Below are 17,610 nucleotides of genomic sequence, written 5' to 3'. Positions count from 1 at the left end.
CAGCTAGCACACCGATTGGAGGAGAAGAATAAGATAAATTTAAGCTATTGAAGAGAAGAGTCAAGCAACAAGAGAATGATGTATTGTTAATGAAGAATGAGCAAACCTCAATCAAGAATGACCAAGCCATACTGAATAATGGTCAATCCTTAAAGAAGAATATATGTGTAGGTTTGGTTATGATGTTTGTTGCAATATTATGTGGCCATGTATGGTCCCAATAGGTAGTTGAGATTGGATTTTTGGATCATGGTTTTTAGATAACAGGGCGTATTTGTAATGGATGTATTGTTGTAGTTGGTTCATTGTAAACAATGACTTAAATGATGTACTTGACTCAATGTTATGGAATGAGATGGATGTTTCTTGGTACTTATCACAATAAAATGAGATAAATGTTTATTGGTAATGAGTTTCACTTTTTGAATTGGGTGACATCACATTGTGCAGCAAAGGTGACCACTTTCAATATAAATCCTACTACAAATTTGAAAAAACTGGATATAGGTGAATAATAGATTCATGTTAAGAGTAAAGATTTAAGAGATTTCATTTCTTGTAATACAAAGTTAGTTTGAGTTTCACAAAATATGATTATTTGGCTGTTCAAAGATGGCCCCAAAGACAGCCACTGATAGTAAATGACCAAGTTAAACCTCTTATGGTTAAGATGTAAACATACTATGACTGAAAGTTGTACATTATAAGCCTACTTCGTTCTTCTGGCTCTTCATCATCATTAGACACGTTGTGTTGGTTCTTCTGCATGAACTGGAAGACATGCATCTCCGAAGGTTTGAACTGGATTGAATTCTGCGTACCCTTGCATTTGTGAGCATCCCTTACAAAAAAGCCAAAACAGAAAAAATATGTCAACAATAATCTAATAGGAAACAAATAGGAATGCCAGCCTTTTCAGCAAACAAAATATGAGACTATATATAATCAAGTATTTGTTCCAAGCATGTGTAGAGACTGAATGGAACACTCATTTGTGATGCATATAAGATTTGTTCATATGCATTCATGTCATTACTCTATATACAACTAACTAAATACAAATCCAAGTGTCCTCATGGCACTTGTGATGTAGTTTGATGTTGTGAAGATTGTCCTTATTGGTTGTTTGAGATAGCCTTCCTCTTAGTATGCGTTGTTGTGTCAAATGATCACTTTCGGATTATTCTCTCTTGAACAGTTACTTGTGCACTTGATGATTGCTATTGGGACCTTGTAACCTGTTGGGTAACTTGTCTCCCTTGGGTGGCCCGATCATTGCCCTAAATAAATGAAAGCATTTCCACCCCCCCCCCTTTTTTAAATTTCCATAGTTTCTTTAGTTTTTCCTTGTTTTTTGCTTTCTCCATGTGAAATACCAATATTCCCCCCCCCCTTCAATATTGGAAACTATTTTAAAGATAAAGATGAAGGATATACATGTCATTCTTATTTTCTATCTAACGGTTATAATTAAAATCCAAATTTTAAGGAGGCAACAATTAACTCCTAGTTAGAGACTAACTCATGATCCATAAATTTTTCCCTATTTATTCTCTCATCGTCTCTCCCCACTCTCCTCACACATGACTAAATGGAAATTTTGATTTGGAAAAGCTAAAATTTTCTCCTAAATCTTCTCTAGAGGATCACAATCAGTTATGATAGAGATAAATGGAGGGGGTGAAAATAGAATTAACGAGGGGTATTTTGGTCCTTGCGCATTAACGAGGGTATGATGGTCATTTTACAACCCCCAACTTAACTATCAAAGTGCTTGACCGTTAAGGGGGTAACTTGGAATTTTTCACTTTATGCAGAGGGGGCCCCGTGGAATATATCGCCCTTAAGAGGGCAGTCATGAATTTGGGCCCCACTTAAAGGGACGCTATGCAAAAAACTTTTTTTTATAGCACCCACTTAAGTTGGGCCTAAATTCTTGACTGCCCACTAAAGTGGGAAATATATCAAATTGTCCACAATTAACTTTTTCTAAAATATCAAGATACCTACTGCTACTTTTCTATTAACTTTGAATTTGAAATGACCATTTTGCTCATGGGTAAAATGAAATATAAGTTTGTACTTTATAAAACCTCACTTAATTTTTTCAAAATTACAAGAAAACTTTTTGGTTCACTCAGTTCACCACCCCTCCCCCATTTGGCAACCACAACCCCCTTCCCCTTCTGGTAAAGAGCAAAGGAGCTTGATGTTCATCGTCTCATCTTTCAAATCCATTGCTCTCAGTGCTCTCTCTCATCTCCTCTCCTTGAACAAAATCTCTCGTCTCCATGTCAGCCATTATGTGCCAATCGCTGGAGATGATAGGTGCCAATGCTGATCACATGGGCTAACTCTCACCACTTTTGGAACAAAAGGTGGAATGGTGATAAACAATACACGTTGCAGCCCTGGGGGAGGTTGTTGGTTCACTTTCTTTTGGATGATCAAGAAAAATAAATTAAACTCAACAAGCTTTACTTTCCCTAGACTTTTGGGGCAACTGCAAGTTTGTGATTTGGATCATCTGAAACAACTCTCTGTGCCTCCACACCGCAGGGAATTCCTGGAATCCCATGTGTTAAAGCAACCTAAAGGGGGGTGGATAGGTTGCAACTAGTGGATTTACCTAATTTTTCGGTTTACCTTTCCCAACACTATGAAATGGACTCCAACTGCCACAAAATTAAATTGATTATGATGTGTGGTTTCGGCATGTACCTTATCCAAGGGTTTCTTATACACAACATAATTTGACTACTACAATAGTTCAAAATCTTCTACACCTGCTCTTGGCAGCTGCTTTTGCTCGGTATAGGACGTCGTGTTTCAATCATCGGCTTTCAGGTTCAAGTCCCATGGATGAAAGTTAACACATTCTAGGGGATAGCTTTGTGTAACCAAGGGCCAAAGGAACCAAATTGCCCCACAAAGTTAACACTACCCTACAACTTTCAAGGACATACCACCACTTTGAAATGAACCAGACGAGCATGTGGCAATATTAGTTACTACCAAGGTCTTAAAATTTGGCCATGAATATCATTCAAGACCGATACTGGTGTTGCTGCACAATCCTGTTCGTCCCTTCAGCCGGTTGAACCTGCAAAGATGAGCTCGACCGTGGAGGTCGAGTTTTCACCTCCGACGATCTAGTTAGAAATCCGACTAAGAAAGGCAAGAAAGTAATGAACAATAATAATACGAATAGTGATGGCTCTATTCAGCGTACCTTTCTCTTGTGTTCTCATACCTTTTTATAGCCTTTCTTTGTATGAGTTTGAGTGGGACTAAAACCCTAATTAGGTTGTGATCAGAATCTTAGTCCTTGAGTCCTACTTGAACATGATTAGTAGAGTCCTGGTTGAATACTGTTTCTTTGGCTAGAATCTTATTCAGATTTACCTTATTATTCAACCTTTGTATTTATCCAACCGACCTTGACTTGGTTGGGCTAACTTGGTCCGAGCTGGTTGGACTAAGTTTAAACCGAACTGGTTTAGTCGCTCTGGTCGAACTGGGTTTAAACCGAATTGGTTCAGGTTTATTTATTCTTTCCTCATCAACTAGTTTGTACCATTCAGAACCTGATTTTTCTCACCCCAAAAATCCCTCTATTTTTTACCATTTTTGGGCTACTTCATGTCATTGTCAATCTAAATCGAAAATCTGTAGTGACTGATCCTATCATATTCCTGGTTTTAAAACCCTTGTTACGAACACTTTCATATTTAGCTAGCTACCTTCAGACCTAAGCATTGGAAGCAAACATCAAAATGGCCCTTATCCATGGAGAGCTAGTGAAGAGAGATTAGGGTGGATTTTGTTCGAGGAGAGGAGACGAGAGAGGGCACTGAGAGCAATGGGTTTGGAAGATGAGATGACAAACATCAAGCTCGTTTGCTCTTTTCTTGTAGAGTAATGGGGGTGGTGGTTGCCGGTGATGGTCGCCAGGAGGTGAAGGAGTGGTGAACCGAGTGAAACTAAGAGTTTTCTTGTAAATTTGGAAAAAGTTGAGGTCCTATGAAATACAAACCTATGTTTTCCTTTGCCTCAAGAATAAAATAGTTATTTCAATTTTAAAGATAACTTGATATATTGTAAAAAGTCAATTTTAGTTGATTGTTTTAAGGCCTGTTTGGTTACATGAATCGAGAGATTTGAAATCTCTGGATTCATGAATCTAAGAATTATACCCGTTTGGTTGTAAAAATCTTTAGATTCATGAAATCTAGAGATTCACCTTTTTACACAAAAATCGTGAATCTGTAGATTTATGGGTAAGGGGTGAAATCCAAAGATTTCAAAAATTTTGGATTTCAAAAAAGCTATACATTTGAATCACATCAATCAAATAGTTTCTTGGCCTGTTTGCTTACTTAGAGTCTGGAGATTTAAAAAATCTAGAGATTTTAAATTTAAGGAGTCATGGTTCATAAAATTACAATTTGATTAGTCTGAATCTTTGGAATGAAATCTTTAGATCTCATCCTGGAAAATATCTATGAAGTCATATGGGAAATGTTTAGCGTTTTTAGTATACAATATGAATCTCTAGATTTCATGAATTTAGGAATTCATATTACAAAACTAAGTATGAATTTCCCATTTGTGAAATCTATGGATTAACGTAACCAAACATGCCCTTGAAATAAAGTGTGAAACGGAGTTTAGAGTGCAGACCGGAGAAGCCCTAGAATCGGCTAATCTGAAAAATATTCCGATGACCCCTGAATCCAGGAATCCCGTATGGAATCGTAGAATTGATAAACGAGGAGGAAGAAGAAATTAATACTGATCAAGTTGTTCTTTGGTTGGAAAGATGGACGAAGAAGGAACAAGTGGTAGCTTGGGGAAGCTGAGCAAGAAGTTGGCGGAGAAGGCGGTGGAGGTGGACTACAAGACCAAGGCGGGCACCGCTTGGAGCCACTCCTACCTCAACCAGAAGCCCTGGCACCCTCTTTCCTATCCCAACCAACGTCGCAAATGGATCGCGGAGCAGACGAATGCCCAACGCGCGCGTCGTGCGGAGGAAATCGGCAAAGAGGTCTCCCTTCGCACCTCTCTCTCTCTCTCTCTCTCAACGAATTGTGTGATTCCTATTTAGCTTATGTTCCGTTGGTTCGGTGCTGCAGTTTGCTCAGGAACAGGAGTTTTTTCGACAGACCGCTCTCGTTTCCAAGAAAGAGAAGGAGAAGGTAAAAGAAGGTTTGCGAAACCCTAACAAATCAACAGAGAAATTTATAGTAAGATACATAAAAATCAACTAATAATGAGGGCGAAGATCTCATATCTTGGACAACTCTATAAAAACTTTATGCAGTAGAGTGGAATTTGATGGAAGCTTTTCAGTTTCAATTACAGCCACTTGACATGTATAAACCCATTTTCTCAACTGTCACTGTTTATTTTCATTGATGTTTTTATTTATTTCTGACTACTAATGCAAATATGTAGGTGGAGACGATGAAAGCTGTGAGCTTTATGTATGTCCGCCCACCAGGTTATAATGCAGAAAGTGCAAAAGCTGCAGAGATTGCAGATGAGAGGAGGAGGATGGAAGAAGATAATGGTTATCAAGACTCTACGGCTGGTGCTCCCACTGCAGTGTATTACTTGACTTTTTTTGCCATTTCCATTTAATGTAATGTTAAGAAACTTACCTTACTTTTGGAGACTCGAACAGTGGCAGTGGTATCAGGGATCCGGATCCATCCCAACTGCTTAGTTGCTGACTCCTCTCCAACCACCCACTAAAGACTTGGACACATACCGCAACACGTTCCAGCTCCTGGAATGCATATTTGATATGAATGATTTGATGATCCACTTGAGGGTGGTTGCCTTCTTAGAAAATAGTCGAGAAGAGAAAATGGATTCTATATTCATGTCCTGTTTTAGCCTTATATTTTTTAAACTCTTTTTTTCCTGATAACCGTAAGGTTCCCTAGATTCCCTTAATTACGAATCCTGACATATCAACGAACTCACACATAATCACTCAAGGCCATTAGATGTTTCTTTACCCTTTGTGGTCTTCCTGAGACAGCAGCTGGCAACATCATCTCGCTGCCCAGAATGTTCCCCTCATTCTTCTGGCCCTCATCTGCATTAGTTCATGTGGCAGATCCATGTGATGCCTCTCTTGTCTGTCGACTTGTATCATCACCTCCCACATTGCCCATAACTTTGTCCTCCCAAGTTCAGATCAGGTAAGTTTTGCTGAAGGATGGACAAATCTTCCCAAGAAGCTTCTTTCAAGGGTAGCCCTTGCCATTGGACTAAAACTTGAGCCACCTATCAGTCTTGCTGGCATAGGAGATGCATGTTGAGGATGGCAGCTGGGGACAAGTATGTTGCCATTGTTAGCTGGTTGTGGTGGCAGGGTTGCATGTTGGCCCATTGGGTCATCCACGAATGATTTCAGCAAAGAGACATGGAATATGAGGTGAATCTGGTCTAGGCGGTACGCTACCTTCCTGATTTGTTCTAGCACGGCATATGGTCTAAAGAATTGGCAATCCAGCTTTTGGTGAATCCTAAGAAACCAACTTCTGGTGATAAGGACACAGCATAACAAAGACCCAATTGCTGGGCTGGAATTCTTGCTTGTTGCACTTTTGTCTACTTGGAACTTCATGCATGCTTATGCTCAAATAAGGTTTTGTTTGAGGAGGTAGAATATGTGCTAGCAAGTCTATAGATCTTGATTGACCGTGGTGTTGTTAGTGGCATCAAGGATTTACCATGATAGAGTCGGAGGAAGGCAGCCGTATAACACCCAGAAGGGAGTCATCACTACTGCTGTGTAGAATGATGTATTATACCAGAGCTTTGCTAAGCGTAAATACTTACCTCATGCGGTTGGCTAATCTGCTCAAATTGTGAAGTTACATCTCCAAGTAGTGGTTAAGGACCTCGGTCTGCCTGTCTGCTTAGGAATGCTACCTGCTGCTCATATTGAGTGTGGATCCCTATAGGTGGAAGAGCTATTGCCAAAATCCATTGAGGAACAAGGGGTCTTGGTTACGGATTATTGAGTGACAGAACCCATGAAGCTTGGCTATGATAGTAGAGGAGATCCCTACTACTTGGCGGCTAGTCAAATTAGTCGGCCAAGCATAGAAGTGGCCTTATTGGCTGAGCCGATTGACCACCATGAGGATACCTGTTTGTCTGCCAGTGTTGGGAAGGGAGACTATTATATCCATTAAAATATCTTCCCAGACTTGTGTCAGCACTGGTTGTGGTTGAAGAAGGCTAAATGGTGCAGTAGCAGCGGATTTCATTTGTTGGCAAAACAATCTGAGAGGCCAAAACTTGTTTGACGAATGCAATCATTCCCTTCCAATGTAAGTTGGCCATAACCTGGTAGTATAGGTTTTGAGGAAGCTCACATTGCTGCGTATTGGAGTGGAATGAAACTCCTTTAGGAAGACTTTTTATGCTAGGGGGAAGAAGTTGCAAGGACAGGCCTTCTTCTGTAAAACAGCAACCTGTTGCAAAATGAGTACCCTTTGAATTGATTAAAGAGTTGGATCCATGGCGACCCAGCGCATAATTGGTCTAAAAATCCTAAGGTTGGAAGAGAGAAGGCAAACAGGGTTGCTGGCAGCTTGGGCTTGGCTTGGCGAGAGGGCGTTCGCAGCTTCCCTTTCCTTGGTTTGTACTCCATACCAAATACAAAGATGAGGGGCTTCATCTAATGTTGCTAATTTGGTGTTTGGATTATCTGTGCATTCAGCTTCTTGAGGCTAGGTTGATCCGTCAAGATGGTGAATTGTTGCCCTAACAGGTATTGCCACCACCGAGTCATTGCCTGAGTTATTGTGTACATTTCCTGAACGTATGCCTAGGCAAGTTGCATCTTAGGCGAGAGTTTTTTTTCTAAAATATGAAATAGGAGGTGGTGTTGGCACATGACAACATCGATCCCTTCGCTTAAAGTGTCAGTTTCCACAATATAGGGATGAGAAATTTGGGAGCTGCTTACACTGGTGTGGTGGTCATGGCCATGGGCTACAGCTTGAAGGAGCAATGGGCAGCAAGATTCCATTCAAACGCTCCTTTCTTCAGCTGGTCAGTTAGTGGCACTTCCATGCGAGCATAGCGGTGCACAAAGCGCCTATATAAACCAGTCAGCCACAAGAAGCCCCTCAATTCTGTAATGTTGCTCATAATTGGCCAGTCTAGGATCATCAAGGCTTATAAAGGGTTTACACTTATGCCATATGCTGACACATACTGTCCAAGATACTCAACGGAGGTTTGTCAGAAAGAGCAGATGGCACGATTGGCATATACGCTATATGATGGCAAAATAGTTGGAGGACAGTCTTGAGGTGATTCATGTGGACCTCCCATGTTTGGCTATATATCAGGACATCATTGAAGAAGTCTAGTATGAACTTATGCAAGATGGGTCGGAAAATGGAATTCGTCATAGATGAGAAGGTAGACGAGGTGTTAGTAAGCCCAAAGGACATAACCATGAACTCATAATGGCCTTCATGGGTCCAGAGTGCAGTTTTGTGAGCATCATCAATTTGATGATACCCAGGTCTAAGATCCAACTTGGAGAAGAAGTGGGCCAATGTAATGCATCCAGTAGCTTGTCAACTGTTGGTATTGGGAACCAATCTCTTACTTTCTTCGCGCAAAGCATGATAGTCTATGTAGATCCAAGTTCTGTCCTTTTTGACGAGCAGGACTGGGGAAGAGGGGGAACTCTTACTAGGCCGTATAATTCCGGCGTCAAGCATCTACTACACAAGGAGCTCGATCTTAGCTTTTCGGGAAGATGGATAGCAATATGGCTTCACATTAACTGATTGGGCCACCAATTGTAGATGGATTATGTGGTCTTCATCCCGTGGAAGTGGAAGCATGTTGGGCTTGGCAAACACAGAATCAATTCGTGTACTAGGGTGTGGAGCTCTTCACTGGGACATTCGAAAGGGAAGCTGGCTGTCATTTGCAGTTCCAAGTGGAACAAGGCATTGCAGGAGCCTGTGGTGGCAAGGTATTGGATACCATGGTAGTGGAGCTGTCAGGCTGTATGTTAACCCACCAATCGAATATGCTGGTAGCCATCTTAGAATTCCAGCGTTAATCAACAGTAGTCGAACATTACCGGTCCCAAATGAGCTAGTGACTGCACACCCAACACTAGATCTTCACTGAAACATGGTAAAACAAAGGCATCAATGGTAATAAGGTGATGTAAGAGTTTGACAGAGAGTTGTCTCGCCAATCCTTCGCATCAGATGCGATTTCCGCTGCCTATTACACTGGTGACGTAAGAAGATGCTTCAGTGGGGAGGCCCAGGTGTGTAGCTACCCAGCTCAAGATAAGATTACGGGCACTTCCCCCTGTCCATGAGAACTTGAATGGGTGTGCTGTCATGTAGCCCATTCTTGTAGGCAATAGTTTGCTGGTTATGGATAGATAGGATAGTTCGGCTGCAGTCCCTTGTGATTCTACTGTTGCCGCCTCTGGTTTCATCATTGGACATCCTCCGGCAGGCCATCTTAGTCATCCCCTTCGTTGTACTCCAGCAGAAACAACTGTTGTTGTTTGCAATGGTGCTGGGGAGAATACTTCCTCACAGTTGTTGCGAAGCCCTTCTCTTGCCTTTGCTGCATTTCAATTGGCATCAGGCATTTCACTGGTTGTGGGGGTCAGTGGAAGGGGCTGGGAATAGTGGAAGCTGGGCCAAAGTTGTCGTTGTTGGAAGGTTGCATATTGGGGTGGGGCAGAGCAGGGACTGTTAAGACTTCTGCAAACTTCACTTCTTGGAGGTGCACTGACCTATTAGTCTAAACCATAGTTTTCAGTTGGAAGGCAGTGACCTCATTTCAGATGTCGGTGTGCAACCCCAAAATGAAGCAACTGAGGAGGAGGCAGGAAAGGCAGTCATTTGATTAGCCAATGCCTCAAAGCGAGTCTGGAAGTCTGCCGTACTTGTTCGGGTCAGCTTAGCAAGTGTGGCTTGTGGGTTGTCATACTCCAATTGACTGAAACCAATTTCTGAGGTGTGGGTGAAGGCTCTCTAGGAGGTGTATTGGGCAGGTTGGTACATCCACTGGAGCCTCTGCAAGGCTGGTCTGTCCATATGAAAAGAGAATATCAGTAAGCGTTGGTTGTCCATGGTGCCATCATACTCAAAGAAGCACTCAGCCTTAAATGTCCAGATGATGGGATTGACACCATCAAACCTGGGAAAGTCAAAGTGGATGCTATGGGTTCGGATAGGATTGTGTTGAAGGGCAGGGGAAGGGTTCCCAGTTGTTGATGTGCCTGATGGTGAACTAAGGGATGCAGGGCATGTTGCTGTTAAGGAGGGTAGCAGGCACATTGCCTGTGCCAATTGCTCATAGACAGTGATTGCTGCTGCTTCATCAATGTGGATTGAAGGGTCCCTAAAACATTCTTCCTGAGCTGTGGAGCTGTCACTCAAGTTGCTTACTGTCTCATCTAGCTGACGGAGGCGGGTTCCATACCATTGCCGGAGTCTCCCAATGAATGCTTCAATTAATATGAATTATTTAATAACCCACTTTGAAAAGAGAGGGGGGGGGGTGGGAGTTGCCTCCTTTAGAAAATAGATGAGAAGGAAAAAGGGGTTCGATATTTATGTCCTGTTTCAGCCTTCCATGCAATGTTTATACTCCTTTTCTTATAACACTATGGTACCCTGATTCCTTTAATTAGAAATCCCAACATATCCCAACAGACTTACACATATCACTCAAGCCCATTGGACATTTCCTGGCCTTTGCTCTCCCCTGGACAGCGGCTGACAATGTGTTCTCACTGCCCAGAATGTCTCCCTCATTCTGCTGATCCTTGTCTACATCTGTTGATGTGGGAGATCCATGTGATTCCTCTCTTGTCTGCCGATTTTGTATCAATATCCCAACCTCTCCGCTGATTGGAGAGGATCTTTTTGCTGTTATCAGTATGTCATGTTTTAACATAGTTCCAACACAACTTGTCTTGCAGGATCCAAGAAACCATGCAGGGTATGGGCCATCCAAATGAAGAAAGGAAGAAACCAAGGCCAAAAGATGTCTTTGGTCGTGCTTTACCAACAGAAGAAGAATTTTCAGTCTTGAAAAATGCTCCACGGTATATCTATTGCTCTTTGTTCCATTTTCCATTTCCCCCACTTCCCCTTGTAAATGTAATTTTAGTTAGTTATGTATCAAAATTCAAACGTGATCACTGTTTATGATTGTTAAACGATAGTTAATCACTCTTTGTTGATAGAGAGTAACAATAGGCATACCAATCAGAAGGTGTGAGTAATAGGCCACATATTCCCCTTAAACTAAAGAAATGTGTTCAATAACTCACATCACATTAAAAGGGTTAAGACAGATCTCAAAATAAACAACTCCTGAAACACAAGATAGGTATTTGTCAATGAGCTGAAATCCTAATATTTAGCTAGCTTACTGAGACTTCGCTGGGTCTATTGGGTTCCATTGGATTGAGCATTTCAACCATGGTGTGAGGTGTCAAATGAGTTTAATGATAGTAGATTGCTACCATGATTCCTTAGAAGGATCCTTTATCCTCCCAGTAACTTTTTTCATTTCTCCCTATAATCCTCCATGTCCACGTTCTCTTGGCAAGGCTTGTTCAAACCTATTTTGGGTCATAGCCATTGGATACCTCCATCTTGTTAGTAAGTGATGTGAACAGGGTTGACCCCCTGCCCGAACCCCTGAATGGGCTGGCCAAACCCTAAAGAGGGTATTTTTGTCAAAACCAGCCCCAAATAATTGCTGATTTTAATTTCCAGAATCTTCTTTTTATTTTTTAGCATGTGTCTTTAGTTAATTAGGTTTTAATTCCAGCATGTGAGTCTTTAGGTCTTTAGTTATTTATTTGTTTATTTATCTTTAATTAGCACATGTCAAATAGAGTTTTTAGTCAATTAGGATTTCAGTTTCATCATGTGTCAAATTGGAGTCCATTAGATTTTATCTTATTTGGTAGGTTGTGATTAATGTGGTGGGATCCTAATGTTTAAAGGAAACCTACTTAGGTTTAGAGTCTTTTAGTAGGCTTTAAATAGCCTATTATTTTATTGTAATTCTTTAAGTCTGATTATTTGAATAAGAATATTGAGTTGAGGACTGTGGTTCCTGTTTGAGGGGGGCCACAGCAGATTTAAGAAAGCTTCTTCAAAGATCAGCACCTTTCTTCAAGAATTCCAGCATCCTTTTTCCAATTTCCCACAGCTATGAACAATCTCAGCAAGCTCCAAGTACAGCAACCCCCATCCCCTTCCCTCACCTCCCAAACCCATCGCACCCCTCCCCCAGTCCTCCCCCTTCTTGTGCAGGCCCTAGGAATCCCTCCCCTCCCTCCACAGCCCCTTCCTAGCCCTCCTCCCTCCCCCACAAGCCTTCCCCAGCACTTCCTTGTGAATGCAAGCAAGCCCTCCCCCAGCCCCGTCCTATCTTGTGGCACCCTCCCTCCCCCTTCCTACCCCTTTTGGCCCGGGCCTCTCTCTTTCTCTGCTGATTTGTGGCAGAAACACAAAACAGAACAAAAGAAAGAAGTAGTGAAAGAGAAGGGGGGAAAAAGAAATAGAAGAGAAGAAAGAAAGAAAGAAAGATTGCCCAAGATCTTTTAGAGATCCACCCATTGCCCTCCCAAGAGTCATTCCTAAACCCCTGCAAACCCCAACCACAAGCTTCCTTTGCCCTCCCATCTTTCCTAGTATAATTTTGGATATCCTACCACCAAATGAAAACGATCCCATCTTTGGTTTTGACAAAACCTTAATTTTTCCCTTTCCCAAAAATTATTCCAAACCATCTGTTTGTGATAATGGAGCTTTTGACTAAATTTTAGGTTGATCCTTTTCACCCTATATTAATTTGGAATAATTTTTACCTCACCATAATGATCCAAAGTATCCCCATGGGAATTTAGTAGAATCCTCACCTTTTTCCAATCTTCCCTTAATCTTACCCTTAGGTTTCCAAGTTACCTTAACCCAACTATTAGTCTTTTGAATCTTATTTGCTCGTTTGGTTGAAAGATTCTGGGCAAACCTTAAATTCTAGGGAATTCTCATCCAAGAAACCCTAACCCTAACCCTAAAATTGGGTTTCACATCAGTAAGCTGTTGTGACTTACATTAACAATAGTCCTGGTTTCTCTGAGTGATTCCTTAGCAGTTTCAGCAATCAATCTTAAGCCAACATGTATGCCCTCTGAATTAAGGACTAGAGAGGCAGAAGGTATTAGACTCATTCATTTGGTTTTGGAGCCTGAATATTGAGTTAGTGAATCCTAGGATCCACAAGACGCCTGACCTGAATAAGGCCCAACACTTCATTAATTCCTTATTTCAGTATTTATTTTATGGGCATTAGGTTGATCTCATTTTGAGTTGTTATTTGTTTTATTTGTAACCAACAGGCTCACAGTCTAGGGTTCTGGTTTCGATAGAATTCCTTAAAGGTTGTGCGTGTGTGTTTTTTTTTTTTTTTTTTTGGGGGGGGGGTTAGAAAAGCTTATGTGAACCCAATTTTAGGGTAGGTTTCTTGGATGAATTCCCTAAGATTAAGGGTTTGCGTAGAATCTTCCAGCAAATAATTCTAAAATCCTATGGAAAGGTTCAGGCTTACTTTGAAATGGCTCAAAATTTCTGGATAATTTATGGGGTGGTTTGGATGTTTGTGGATCTCTAAAGAACTTATGGGAGGATCCTAGAGACAAGTTAGGATTGATATCGGTTGGTATTGAGATGATTAGGGTTTTGTCAAATCCCTATGCGTGGTTTTGACGTATCCAAAATCACCCAAGGCTTGAAAGAGAATAGTGGGGATCGATCTTGGGAAGAAAAGGGTTAATAAAATTAGCTGGGAGTGGTTAGGGAAGGTTTTAGATGGAGAAGGGTTGGATCAAAGTTAGGAGGTTTCTTGTATTTCTTGGATGGGTCTAGGGCAATCTTTCAATTCTTTCCTTCTCTTTTTTTTTTTCTCTTTTTCTTTTCTTTTCTGTTTTTAAAGGAGAGGGAGAAGGGTGGTGAGAGGGGGATTGCTGAAGGGCTTCAGGAGGTGGGCAAATGGTCTGGGTGCCGTAGGGGGTAGGGGATGGATTCTAACAGGCTGGCAGGGGTGGGGGAAGGGATCTGGAGGGCTGCGATGCAGGGGGTGGGGTTTCCTAGGTAGCGAAAGAGAGAGAAGGGGTGGGAAGGGGCTGCAGTGGATTTGGGGAGAAGGGGGCTGGGAGTGTCACAAGTCTTCTCTAGAAACTTCTCTCAAATCTATCCCATGCACCCGATATTCTAGACCCTCCAAATCCATCAATAATTACATGATACATCATATTAGCCTACCACTACCCATCTGTTCCAACCAGGGTTTTGAAGAAATTATTGGGTCAGATTCACTGGGATCCCTTTTAAGATCACCTCATAAGCCATACCTGAATTCACCATAACCCATTCTCTTGAGCCTTGAGTTGACTGTGCCCTATAGATTGGAAGACTTGACCCCATTGGATTCATGCATTACTTGTTTGTTGTAGACAAGGATGGAAGGAACAGTTTGTGGCTTAACCCAATACAGAGCCAGAGTATCAAGCCATGGCACATGTTATACGTGAGCTGATCTGGGTGAAACAGTTGCTCCGAGCTTGGTTTTACAGATGATTTTCCCAAACCAGTGTGTGATAATCAAGCTGCTATTTATTGCTCGAAATGTTATTTTCCCTGAAAGAATAGAACAGATCGAAGTAGGCTGTCAGTTTGTTCAATAAGAGCGGCAACAAGATTCATTTCTCCTGGTTGTCATGTTCATACAGAGAGCCACTTTTAGTGTTTTTACTTTTTATGAAGTCTTTGTGGAGTGCTAGGGTGGATTATGTTTGCAATAAGCTGAGAATGATCAATATGTATGATTCTATGCTCCAGCTTTAGGAGGATTGTTGATTTAGGTGTTGGTTCTAGTGGAAGGTAGTTCAGGTGTTATGCTTTATTCCCTTTTTGTCTCCCTGTTGTCACTTAAGTTAATATATATTGAATGAAGTGAAAACTCCCAACATTTTGTAGAAAACTCCCAAGGGTTTTACAAACACATTGATTCTCACTGTGCTCTTCAGTTCCCTTTCCCTAGTGTTGAAATCAGTCTCCTTGGTGAAGTAGGTGAACGAATAATTGAAGTACTTTTTGTGGGTAGGGTCCTCAGTTCTTGTTTCAGTGTCAATATTTGATCAGAGTGAAAATTTTTGATTACTGAAAGTCTGAAACCTTCTTTGGTTAGAGTGCCTGTAAGGCATTCCATCATGGGGACTGGGCTTTTGCTTGCCCATTAAGTGCTGTAGCAAGGTTTGAACTCTGAACCTGCAGGTTTCAATCTACTTTTCATTGTGGAAGTGGCTAATTCATTTATTGTTTCTTTTTTATTCCTGATAGCTATTTCTGGCTTTGGTGATGTGGGTCTTTACAGCAACCTTGTACTTTATGGTGTTGAGCACTTCTGGGTTTGTGGTTTTTTAATGTAATGCCCTTTTTTCAGGCTGGAGACTGGTCTGCCAGCAAGGGTAAAACCATTTGGTATTGAAGTTCGTAACGTGAAGTGTGTGAGATGTGGGAATTATGGTCACCAAAGTGGTGATCGTGAATGTCCCTTGAAGGATGCAATAATGCCAAATGAGGAGAACCGATTAAAACGTGATGATCCCTTGACGGCAATCATGGCCCAGATTGATAATAGTGAGGTTAGACCCACCGTTTCTTGTAATTTGTGGTGTTCAAAGAGAAAGTCATTTTTAGTTGGAGAAGCTCCATTTTCTGAGTTCAATGTCCTTTCAACATCACATTCGTGTAGTCATATGCCTGATTTTAATTAGGTATGTCCAATATGTTTAGTCAGTTATGATAATTTGTTGTATTTTGATGATTAACTTAAGTGTTCCTTCAGTAATAAATAAACCATGCCTCCTGAGTCATGGCTCCTTCAAGCTACATGAGGTCTGGTGATGATCCTGTTCCAACATCTATCCTAGAAAAATATTTCTAATGTTACATTTGCTTAAATGCAAGACTCTTCGCTATTTTGTGTAAATATGTGCTGCATTCAATGAAGAAAAAAATTAAGCACCTTCTGTGGTTCTTTTTGTTAAAAGTTGTCACAAGCTAATAGTGCACAAAATTTTTTGCAGCCTTTGAAGTGGGAGTTAAAGCAAAAACCAGGTTTAAGTCCTCCTCGAGGTGGATTCAGACCAGATGACCCCAACCAGCAGATAGTTGCTGAAGACATATTTGACGAGTATGGAGGTAATATGTCATTTGGTTTTAAGGGGGGGGGGAATTATTTTTTGGATTTCTGGTACTGTCCGTCAGTGGTTATTCCTTTGTGAAGATAGACACCGATATCTCCTTTCTTGTAGGGTTCCTCAGCACTGGAGACATACCTGAGTTGCTCACCAATTTTTCAGTAAGCAACACTAAGAAGCATTCCAGAAAAAAGAGCAAGCACAACAGGCGATCGAATGTGACTGTCGATAACTCCAAGGCTCATCATGAGAGCCGGTCAGCATCAAGTTCCAGCTCGGAAGATTCTGATGTAGAAAGGAGGTTGAAGAAAAAGAAGAAGAAAGAAAAGAAACTGCATAGGACTGACAAGCAACATAATTCTGCTTTAAGTACATCAGATGCTTCTGACTCTGATTCACATCATAGGAGAAGCAAATACAAGTGCTCCAGTTCATCGGAGAGTTCCGATTCTGATAGGCCTCATAGAAGAACCAAGCGACACCATCATTCTCATCGTAGTCATCGTCATCATCGTCATTGATTTGACATCAGGATATGGTTAAAGCTGGATTGCTGGGTTCATCCTTCCATGGTGTCTTTCCTGGATTCACCCTGACTGTTCAGAAGGCTGTTAAACACATGCTGCCTACTTTCATCAAGTGGCTTATCATGGAGATGTAACACCGGTTACAAAATTCTTCTGTTCTGTTGATATGGGGTTAACCCAAGTGACTAGACCAAATATAAGGCACAAAGAACTTCAGCACGCCTATGACTCTGTTTAAGAAGGCAAGACCAAATTCAAAGTCCCAATCACAAGCAATTTATAGGTTTGTGGTGGTTCTTGTTCCTCTTGTAAGACGACCACATTGACCATGAAAGTTTTAGAATCATGATTGTACTCTACGACCTACTAATGGCAACCTACATATTCTAGATGGTCATTTATTAATTTGTTGAAAATTTTCTGAGATTAGATCTTGCTGAAGAGAAAGGGCCGGTTTGACTTTTGATGCATCACTTACATAATGAAGGTTTTAGTCTACGGACACTAGCACTCAAAATGGAGGCCTTAAAGCGCTGATACTCCACTTTATGTTTAAAAAGCACATAGATTTCAAAATTAAATTTTTATTAAATGTATTTGTCTAATTTGTCATTGAAAATCTTTATACAAGGTTTATTATAAGGATATTTTAAAATATAAATAGTAATTTAGTTGTTTTCAGTGATAAACTTGACAAATATATTCAATAAAAATCTAATTTTGGGGTCTTTGTGATTTAAACATAAAGTGGAGTGTCAGTGCTTTAAGGCCTCCATT

At 41.1% G+C, this 17,610-nt stretch overlaps 1 protein-coding gene across 2 annotated transcripts; it reads left to right on the top strand.

Annotated features, from left to right (window-relative positions):
- Nucleotides 1-4,508: 4,508 nt before the first annotated feature.
- Nucleotides 4,509-17,317, top strand: LOC148999525 (zinc knuckle (CCHC-type) family protein). Of its 2 annotated transcripts, none has more exons than XM_089139904.1 (7): nt 4,509-5,047; nt 5,136-5,198; nt 5,458-5,609; nt 11,006-11,131; nt 15,547-15,748; nt 16,193-16,307; nt 16,421-17,317. In XM_089139904.1, the coding sequence occupies exons 1-7, from the start codon at nt 4,823-4,825 to the stop codon at nt 16,825-16,827; spliced, it is 1,290 nt and encodes a 429-aa protein (XP_088996030.1). In that variant the 5' UTR covers nt 4,509-4,822; the 3' UTR covers nt 16,828-17,317. The 2 variants fall into 2 exon arrangements, with proteins under 2 accessions (XP_088996030.1, XP_088996031.1); XM_089139905.1 differs by having other exon boundaries at nt 16,431-16,561.
- Nucleotides 17,318-17,610: the final 293 nt, after the last annotated feature.

This window comes from Hakea prostrata, chromosome 11, assembly GCF_041222555.1.
Source record: "Hakea prostrata isolate BN-2017 chromosome 11, UWA_Hpros_2, whole genome shotgun sequence".
Lineage (NCBI taxonomy): Eukaryota > Viridiplantae > Streptophyta > Magnoliopsida > Proteales > Proteaceae > Hakea > Hakea prostrata.
The sequence above is the reverse complement of the archived record's forward strand: the minus strand, read 5'-3'. Positions and strand labels throughout refer to the sequence as shown.

Coding starts and splice junctions, on each gene's coding strand:
- LOC148999525 (XM_089139904.1), top strand. CDS start 4,823: ATGGACGAAGAAGGAACAAGTGGTAGCTTGGGGAAGCTGAGCAAGAAG. Junction 5,610..11,005: donor GCTGGTGCTCCCACTGCAGT/GTATTACTTGAC, acceptor CTTGTCTTGCAG/GATCCAAGAAACCATGCAGG. Junction 15,749..16,192: donor CCCAGATTGATAATAGTGAG/GTTAGACCCACC, acceptor AATTTTTTGCAG/CCTTTGAAGTGGGAGTTAAA.